Genomic DNA, 10,293 nt, shown 5'->3' with positions numbered 1-10,293 from the left:
AAGTAGTTTCTATAAATATTTGACATGAATGAAAAGCACACTAACAACATGACAAAATCATGTTCATGTTACAAAAAAAATGTGTGCAGTTATAACATAAAATAATAAGGTTGACAAAACATAACTTAATTGCGTGCAACCATTGTACATATTGTTTTTATGTTAATCCCATTTTTTCAGTGCAGCAAGATCAAATATCTCAGTGAGGGAAACAGTTGTGTTGTGAGACTTTTAATATTTATTCTCACTATTAAATGGCAGTAAGTGAGTTCACTTTGAATCATGTGGACTGATGTAAATTTATCAACCAATAGAACTTTATATTCATGGGATTTCAGTTTAAATGTGTCATTTTATGCAAGAATTAGCAAAAATATATTTTTATTTTGTTATCTGTTCAAAGTGTTTATGTACAGTTGTTGATGTTGATCTTTTGCTTTTACTTTGCTGTTTGTGTGTTGATCCCTCTGGAGGTTAGACACACTGATCCCAAACCACCCGACTGTTTATCTCTGCTCAGGTGAAAAACACACATCACACAGAATAAATGTTGTGTGCTGCAAGCGTAACAACAGAAAACTAAGTCACTCATATTAGTTTATTTGTTCAAGCACACTGACAAAAACAGATATATCTAAACTTAACAGAACTTTAAAAACCACGAAGAGCAAAGTTTGAATGATTTCAGCTACAAAATAAGTTTTTAATCGACATGCATTAACAATAACTCTGACTTTGGTGGCTTTTGGAGAAGATATCACTGCTACAACTGAACAAACGTGTCAGTGAACCACAAAACAGCTGTTTACATGCGATGCGTATTCTGGTCATTTTCAGCCCGTACAGTAGCGCTGTGAAGAGCGGCTGGCATGTCAGAAAGTACAATGATGATAAAATGCCAAAAACATTTGGCACACCACTGGTGTCAAATCTGCTTTGTAATATCTGAAAACAGCAACCGAAGAAAAAGTTCAAGATGGAGGCGAGGTGAGGCGTGCAGGTGCTGACGGCTTTCTGTCGAGTCTGCTTGGAGCCAGAAAAACAGACTTTGAGGATCCTCACGTAGGTGTACAGGATTAAAACCAGAGGAATAACGACAGAGATGAAAGTGTAAATGAGTCCAAAGATGTTGTGGACTCTGGTGTCAGAGCAGGCCAGTTTAATGATGGCGTAGTTTCCACAAAAAACTTTATTGATGACGTTTCCACAGAGCTGGAGAGGAGCACTCAACGATATAAGCACGACAATCATAATAAAAGGTAATAACCATGTTAGAGAAATCAGCGTGGTGACTGTTTTAAGTGTCATACATGACTTATATTGAAGAGGCCAGCAGATGGCATAATATCTGTCATAAGACATGACGACGAAGTTTATAAACTCCACACAAGCATAAGTGTACACACAGAAAACCTGCAGGAAACAAAATGAGACGGAAACCGTGTGAACATCAGAGAGGATCTGAAGCAGGAGGAACGGAAACAGCCCTGTGCTACCATACAGCTCATTCACAAACAGGCTGCACAGAAACATGTACATAGGTTCATGTAAGCTCCTGTTCACACAGATAACCACAATCAGCAGGACGTTAGCACAAATAATTGCAGCATAAGAAGTAAGAATAACGAGGAAACACACGTATCTGTATGCACCAGTGTCAAAGTAGGGACTTAGAGTGAAATGTGTAATCTCTGTAGTGTTTATCATCGTCCTTGAGGCTCAGAATACCTCACAGGAACTTGTTTCTTGTTCTTTTCTTGCAGGTTACCTGAAGTTCAGTTAACGTCACATAACAGGAACAGCTTGGAAACATTCTCCAAACATACCATCCTGCTATACAGCACAAAAGCTGAGACACTGCACAGCACAGCCTGACTACCAGTCGCTCCCCACTGAGCTGCAACTGTGCTTCTTTTAACCCATTCACATCAGTTTAAACGTGCACAAACAGCATGACCTCATTACCCATCACCCACGGGTCCACCCTTGTTTCTGAAAGTACAAAGATGAGAGACACAGCAGTAGTTAGGTACCGATAATCCAATCACTTCAGCAGGTGTGAGCAGTGGCGGTCCTAGCCTGTTTGGCGCCCTGGGCGAACACTCCCTCTGGTGCCCCCCCACACACACACACACATACACACACACGAAGAGAGAGAGTATGCATAGTTTGCAAACGGCTACCAAACAGCCATCATAATTCGTCATACAATGAGAACAGGACGAATCAACAATGACTCATTAATATTAAAATCTGTAACATAATGTATTGTTTGGAGTTTAGTCTGTTACTGTTGCTATTTTTACCATTTCTTCCTGGAGCAACTGTAACCCACATCATTTCCTTAGGGATTAATAAAGTATTCTGACTCTGATTGGTTCAGGATGACCTGCCATTATCCAATCACACACCTGCTTACCTGCATCTTTTGCTCGTTTCTCCTCCTCTTCTTTTCTCTATTTTCTAAACTGAGCACCTGATGGCTTTGAACTTTTCTTGTCCATCTTACATTGTGTGTGAGACTTTAAATCATCAAACTGTAAATTTTAAATTGTTATTGATCCCTTTACCCCGAGTCCTAAAGTGTATATTTATTTTCTTACTCTTCTTCTTCTTCTTCAGACATCACCTAGACTCAGAGCTGGATGAGGCAGCACAAACAGCAGCCTAACCGACGAAGATGATGGATCCATGGGGTCAGGAAAGCCAGAAGCAGGGCTGGAGAGGTACCTTTCATGTCCATTCACTGGAGGTGTGGATCTATTGCATGGCGTTCCTCACATCAAGAAGCTGCCGATCAAAGTCAATACAGCTCTTCCTGCATCTGGAGCTTGTGAAGGACTTCTCAGTCATGCAGGACTCCTGTTCACTGCTGAACAGTTACAGCTTCACAGCAAGAACCTTGAGAGCAAACTGCTGCTGAAGCTTAACCATCACCTCACTGAGTGAAGAAATGGCACATTTTTGCTAAATATGCAGAAATAGATGCACACTACGGATGCACCGATACCGATACTGGTATCAGGTATCGGGGCCGATACTGTAAAATGTGTGTGTACTCATACTCGTAAAAGTTAACTGATACCATGAACCGATACCAACTTATTTCATTAATCAGAGGGTGGCTTGTCATTTCTGTTGTAGTTTTTTAGATTGGCCACTAGGGGGACATCCCGCGCTAAACAGGCACAGGGCTAGACGAGTGAGACTGGCAGCTCCAGATAAAAAAGAGAAACTGGAGGCTGCTGTAGCTAGACTAAACAAAATGTCAGCAGTGTGGAACAGCCAACTTTAACTCAGGTTTTGGAAAAGCGATGAAAAATGTCAAGAGAAAATCCACGAGCAGTTAAAATAACAGAGGCTCTGACTCATTTTATCGCTCTGGATGACCAGCCAATGCCGGCCGTGGAAAACATAGGATTGCACCGTCTTCTCAGCAAACTCGAGCTGCGATATGAAATTCCCAGCCGCCCACACATCAGGGAGATAATGGTGCCAAAACTTTCTGAAGAGGTAAAGACAAGCAGTGTGTGCGTGATGTCAGTCCTTGGTTTAACGGCACAGTGGACTGATGATCCACGGGCAGATGAGGAGTTCGTCAATGCCAAATACTTTCGTTATTTTGTTTGTCTGTTTACAATATGGACACTCTGCAACAATTTAAAAGTTTATTTTATTCTCAAACCTATAATTTAACAGAAGTGCTTATTTTTCACTTGAAATTTTTTTGTGGTCATTTTTATTAAGATTTTATTTATTATCGGCAGACAATAAAATAAAACCTGTCTTCCAATTCATTGCATTTGTGTGTGTGTGTGTGTGTGGTAGAAGTATCGGTTTTTGTACTCTGTATCAGCAAGTACTCAGATCCAAGTATCGGTATCGTATCGGTTTGAAAAAGATGGTATCGTTGCATCCCTAATGCACACCCATACAACTTATGGTAAACTGAGCTGCCTGTATGAACATATGTTGAAGATGCCTCGTTTTCTCTGAGGCTGCTGTGCCATTTGGAGCAAAAATGAATATAAAGTTCACAGCATATCTTGTCACTGGAAATTGTTTGCACTGTTTATTTATATTATTTACTGTAGGTTTTGGTGAAAAAAGCTTTATGTTGTGAAAATCTGAAACCTGGAAATTAGAAGTGTTGTGCCTTATTTTGTTGATGTTTTTACATATATTCCTTCTGAAAATACTAAAATTTGTATATTTATTTATTTTTGTTTGTCTGATAGCATTTATTTAAAACATCAATCGGACATTTCAAACAGTTACTCGCTGCTTGAGTAGTCTTTTCACCAAGTACTTTTTTACTCTTACTCGAGTAACTTTTTTGACGACTACTTTTCACTTTTACTTGAGTAATAATATTTTAAAGTAATGCTACTCTTACTTGAGTACAATTTTTGGATACTCGACCCACCTCTGGAAACAGATTGATCAGATATTGCTGTTTGAAAGGCCTGCAGCAGAAGCCTTTGTTCTTGTACAGGTCACATACAAACACCTCAATGTGTTTGTTCTTTAGAAACAAATGTAGACATTTCTCTGACCATGTGGAAGAAAAAGTGAAAGTCTTTAGAACCAATAGGCTGTTGCTACTGATGAAGCGTATGCTGATGTAGCCAGATAGGCTACTCGCCTTTCCTTTTCTCTCTCTCTCCCTCGCTCGCTCTCGGCTGCGCAGGTTAATTGGGAACCACCTGTATATTGATTGCATGGTGGCGTCAGCCCGTATAAAGCTAAGCCGGTGTTTTTCTGGATCATTCCTCCCGTGCATTTGGCGCAAAGCAGCAGTAAATGCTGGCACACTGCGACGGACTGATCAGCAAGCGAGTAGATCATATGACAGCCACAGCGCGGCAGTTTTCTGATTTATTCCGGCGTTGCGGAGAGGGGTGCTCGAGTTATCTCCACCAGTGAGAGTATAGCGCCTCCGGTCCTGGGGGTTTGATCGCTGCCTTCACCTCTCCGTGACAACTCGCCCAGCCTTAATTGGAGAATCAAGACGCCTGCCCAGCCGCTGTTGTGAGGGCTCCTCCTGGGTGGAGCCTGCTGTCCTGTCTTGTCCTGTTTTATCCTGTCGTGAGACTGTTTTTATTAAGTAGGCTTACCTTTTTCTGGTTCGCCTGGTTTTATTCTCTTTTATCCTGGACTGTTGCTCGTACCCACGCTTCTGTGATCGGGCTGAAGCGACCCTCTGCCCGAGTGTCCTGCTGGGAACTTTAAATCGCCTCAGTTGCAGGTCTCAGCCTGTGGGGAGCCAGACCGGCTTGTGATTGAGGCCTGGACAATTACCACCAGCACGAGTTGTAGTTTGACCCGTGGGGTATAAGTCTTCCAGTGTGGTGTGTGTGTGTGATTTCTTTTATTAAAGTTATTAAAGTGGGTTTTAAGCCTGACGCTCAGTGTCCTTTTATTCCTTTAACGTATTTTTCTGTGTTTTATTTCAGTGAACGGAGGACGTGCCAGTGGCCCTGGGACCTCAGGTGGTGCGTCGTTTCCACACTTTTGTACAGCACTGGGTGGGCTGCAGTGATTTTCTTTTTGTGTGATTTTCTTTTGGGTCCACGGCTGCTGGTAAGTCCAAGTTCCATCATTGTTTTATTTTCACTTTAGGACACTGCCAACAACGACGCTACATCTTGGTTTCTAATATTTTATTTATTTTTACTATAAATAAAAGTGTTTCAATATTGGAGCCAACCTGCCTCAGTGTGCATCCTTGAATCTGTGCGGCCTCTTTTTATTCCTTTTATCTATTTTTCTTCCCCTAGGTGGCGTTGTGATTTTATTATTTCCTTTTATCTAACCCCGCCGACCACTTGGTCAAACTAAGTTCAGTAATGAAGATCTATAGTCTGGTATCTGGCCACTTGGAATATCTGTCCAGTGAATATCAAAGTATTTGCAGAACAGACAAGAGATATAATCGTTGCAGCAACGTTCTGGGTCTACTACACAAAACTGAACATGATAGCATGAAGACTGACAACGTAACAGGGAGCAGAGACAAACTGAGGATTTAAATACAGAGGAATGAAAAAGGGAGGGACAACAGGTGAAAACACAGCTGGGACAAACCTCACAGGGGAAGGGGACAATAGAGAGAGGGCGAGACAGCGAGGGACAGGGAGGGACAGGGAGGGACAGGGAGGGCGAGAGAGGGAGGGACAAGGAAGGTGAGAGAGGGAGGGACAGGGAGGGAGGGCGGAGAGAGAGAGGGACAGGGAGGGCGAGAGAGAGAGGGACAAGGAAGGTGAGAGAGGGAGGGACAGAGAGGGAGGGTGGAGAGAGAGAGGGACAAGGAAGGTGAGAGAGGGAGGGACAGAGAGGGAGGGTGGAGAGAGAGAGGGACATGGAAGGTGAGAGAGGGAGGGACAGGGAGGGACAGAGAGGGAGGGACAGGGAGGGAGGGAGGGCAAGGGAGGGACAGAGAAGGTGAGAGAGGGAGGGACAGGGAGTGCAAGATAGGGGGACAGGAAGGGCGAGAGAGGGAGGGACATGGAAGGTGAGAGAGGGAGGGACAGAGAAGGTGAGAGAGGGAGGGACAGAGAAGGTGAGAGAGGGAGGGACAGGGAGGGTGGGAGAGGGAGGGACAGAGAAGGTGAGAGAGGGAGGGACAGGGAGGGACAGAGAGGGAGGGACAGAGAGGGGACAGAGGCAAACAGGATTTAAATACACAGGATGACGAGAGGTTGGACAACAGGGGAAACAGCTGGAAAGAATCTGAGCAATAAAACAGGGGAAGGTTTTAAAGAAAGGTTGAGACAGCGACGGACAGAGACATTTATGAGCTGGTGTCATGTTTTAAAGCTTGTCATTGATTTTTCAAAAATGCTGTGAAGCTAAAACTTATTTATGTATCTTTTTTCTAAGATCAAACTGAAATATTTAACAGGCAGAGTTCAGCTCAGTCCATGACCTGAAACTTGCATGGTCAGGTCAGGTCGTGATTGTGTAAAAGTTGTAAAGTTGTAAAGGCATTTATTTACTCTCACACTGTCAAGAGGATTGTGATGAATGACAAAAAGATATTTTTAAAAATTATTATTCAAAAAATTATTCAATATGAAGGCAACAGGCAGAGTGTTACAGGCATCGCCCTCAAGCATAAAGCCTGATGGGTGGTGTAGTCCGTGCCGCAGGGAGAATGGACTGTTATACCCGTTATGTGTCCACGGACCTGTTTTATATTCACGCGGAATAGTTTTCTATACAAGATCGCTGCAAAAAGTGCAGCCTTACCTAATGTCCACCTACTATTACTCATTTATATTAAGATTTAAACATCTAGTTGGTGTTGGTGTGGAGAGTAACCTACAGTAATAGTAATAAATCACACAGCAATAGGACATTCAAGTAGCTGTAAAAATCATACATATACCTCCTCCCTCACACAGAGAATTATGACCTTGTTTCCTGCTTGGCCGTCACCTAAGGATTTACATCCCTGATAAGCAAAATAATAATAATAATGGCGTTTACATAGCGCTTTTTGTTTGATTTCTCTTCTGTTTTTTTCTCCATACAGGTGATCCAGGTGTTTGTTTTTCTTTTTGTTCTTTCCCCCCTTTCTCATCATCTCTTCTGCCCTCTGTTTTTCTTTCTCTCCCTCTCTTTCTTTCCTTCTTTCCTTCTCCCTGTCCTATCCCCCAGTCATGTCTGTCCCGTCTGTAACAACCGATAATAAAATAAAATAAATACACAATTATAATAAAGGTCAATCAAATGGACCAACATGGCATCTTTCTTGGCCTTCAAACAACAATTCTGATGGCTAAAGATCCAAATGGGACAGGCAAAAAAATAAATGAATAAATAAATGATGATAACCATGTTCAGCTTCTCTCGTCTTCCATTTTTCCATGATATGTTTCACTCTACATCAGACACGTGTTAAAGTGTGTTGGCTGCATATTAAGTTCAAAATGCTGATGAGCTCTGATCCAGTTGACTGATATACTCTGCTCTACATCCTGCACTGAAATATGAGGATTGTGTGTTTATTAAAATGTAAAATCATCATGGAGTCATTGACAGAAGAGCATCAACGTTCAGCCTGTTAAATTAGATTTAGATATTTTTATTTCAGAAATGATTCCTAACAAAAATGGAGAATATAAAAACACAATCAAAGCAGTAACGTCCATATTATGAAGTGTTTGCTGTATCAGACAATCATGTTTATTCACAACAATGAAAACAATATAGTGCAGATGAACATGGTGCTGTAATGAATCTGCTCTTAAACACAATAACAAAATACATTTTCCAAGAGAGATGATAATGATTCACATCAGAGTGAAGAACGAATACATTTACAACTGGTTTCTAACATTTATTATAGATCGAACTGATCACTGATAGAAACAGAAGAATATTCAAAATGATACTCTGAGAGATACATGAATGAGATATGGATAAACATCAAATCACATAAAACAAAAAAGCACATAATCATTATAACTGAAATAAAATATGAGCAGAAATAAACAAGAATTAAGTCGAAAGATAGAAAAAGGCAAAATGTTTAAAATATATAATCATATAAGAGACTGAACCGTCCAGTCAGGTCACAGATTCATATCTACAATAATATTTTTGTTTGTTTTTGTTTTGATTTCTTCACTTCTATGTATTATTATTATTATTATTATTATTATTATTATTATTATTATTATTATTATTATTATTATTATTATTATTATTATAAGCATATTAAGTGTGTGTCTGAGCTGAAAGCTGCTCTCCTCTCCTGGTTTTCTGTCTCACACAGACCACAACAACACAAAGCATCACCTGCAGACTGCTGAGCAGTATCCACCTGACTCTGTAGAAGGTCGAGTAAACCCCAAAGGGCTCTCTGTAGATCAGAACAAATGTTTCTGCTGACACACACTCATCACCTGACTCTAACTCTAAATTATAACCTGCACACACATACTCTCCTGCATCTTCCAGTGAGACATTAGAGATTATCAGGCTGTCATCGGAACAAGTGATTCTATTGTCACTGCAGAACTCTTCATCAAACACAATTTTACCTTCTGTTTGGATCAACTTAAAGAACATAAAGCCTGCAGCACTAGTTTTCACATCATCAGAGCATCTCATAGTGACTTCATCTCCCTCTGAGAAAACCTTTACTGCAGGTGGACCAAGTTTAGGGCACACCAAAAGCCAGTACGCATCTTTTACTGTTTCACCTCCACAGCTGTAGAGACCTGAATCATTTAACATTAGTGATGGAAGTACCAGCGAGAAGTTTCGACCAATTTCTTGAGCAGTTTTGTAGGGACCTACTTCCTTCATCCAAACTGGGGGCTGGTCATGAATGGGGTCCATGAAGGGACACTCCAGCACAGCTGTGTCTCCCTCTGAAGCATAACGTAGCTTTGTTTGTTTGGTCAAACGTGCAGAGTAAGTGCTCACACACTGCTGTTGGTTCATCACCAGGCAGATGTAAACAGTTTGGTATTCATTGAAGACATGAAGAAGTGATGTGTTTGTCACCTCCAGGAAACTTTCTTGGACTTTATTCACCTTCAAAATTATGGCTTTGAAATTACTCCACATGCCTTTTTGCCACTTTCTGTCATGTCTGATCCAACGCACCGTCAGATTCTCACCTGCTCCTTTACATTGTACGTCTACAGTGTCTTCAGGACTTATGATCAATTCTTCCTCCCTTACTGTCTTGCACACAGTCAGGCTGATGTTTCTCTCATATGTCACGCTGCCCTGAGTCCAGCACACTTCTTGGTACAGTCCAGAGTCTGAGTGGGTCAGGTTGTTGAGAGTAAATGAAGGAGAACCATGAAATGTCTCAGGAAATGAGAGTCGTCCTGTCAGGTCTTCATGTACTGTGAAGTTTCTGTTCCAGGGGTCAGAGATGTTCCACAGGACCAGAGTATCTTCACCAACACGTCTGGAGGTGATGCAGGAGCTGTTTTGATCTGGGAGCTTGAACTGTAAAGACTCTCCTTCTTCTTTTATGGCGATAAATTCTTCTGCATGAATGTTGCTGATGAGAGTGAACAGCAGGGAGAAGCAGAGCTGTGCGACTGCAGCCATCCTGCTCAGAGGTCTCGTGGTGAGTGTCGTACAAGCACTGACACTGCTCGCTTCATGAGCTTCCTGTTTGTGGTTGGAGGAGGAACGCCACTTCTTTATCACATCATCAAGGAACACTTTGAAGCATTTGGCTCGATATCACGCCGTATATCTGCTTTCACTCTTCACAGGCCAAAGTGTGGACACGGTTTTTTATACTTCGTTGCATGGGTC

At 41.7% G+C, this 10,293-nt stretch overlaps 1 protein-coding gene across 1 annotated transcript; it reads right to left on the bottom strand.

Annotated features, from left to right (window-relative positions):
* Positions 1-25: 25 nt before the first annotated feature.
* LOC146502865 (olfactory receptor 4B13-like) lies at positions 26-6,910 on the bottom strand. Its single transcript, XM_085130569.1, has one exon. The coding sequence runs from the start codon at positions 1,705-1,707 to the stop codon at positions 718-720; it is 990 nt and encodes a 329-aa protein (XP_084986695.1). The 5' UTR covers positions 1,708-6,910; the 3' UTR covers positions 26-717.
* Between the last annotated feature and the right edge of the window lie 3,383 nt (positions 6,911-10,293).

The sequence above is a fragment of the Neolamprologus multifasciatus genome, chromosome 14 (genome assembly GCF_963576455.1).
Source record: "Neolamprologus multifasciatus chromosome 14, fNeoMul1.2, whole genome shotgun sequence".
NCBI classification, from domain to species: domain Eukaryota; kingdom Metazoa; phylum Chordata; class Actinopteri; order Cichliformes; family Cichlidae; genus Neolamprologus; species Neolamprologus multifasciatus.
The sequence above is the reverse complement of the archived record's forward strand: the minus strand, read 5'-3'. Positions and strand labels throughout refer to the sequence as shown.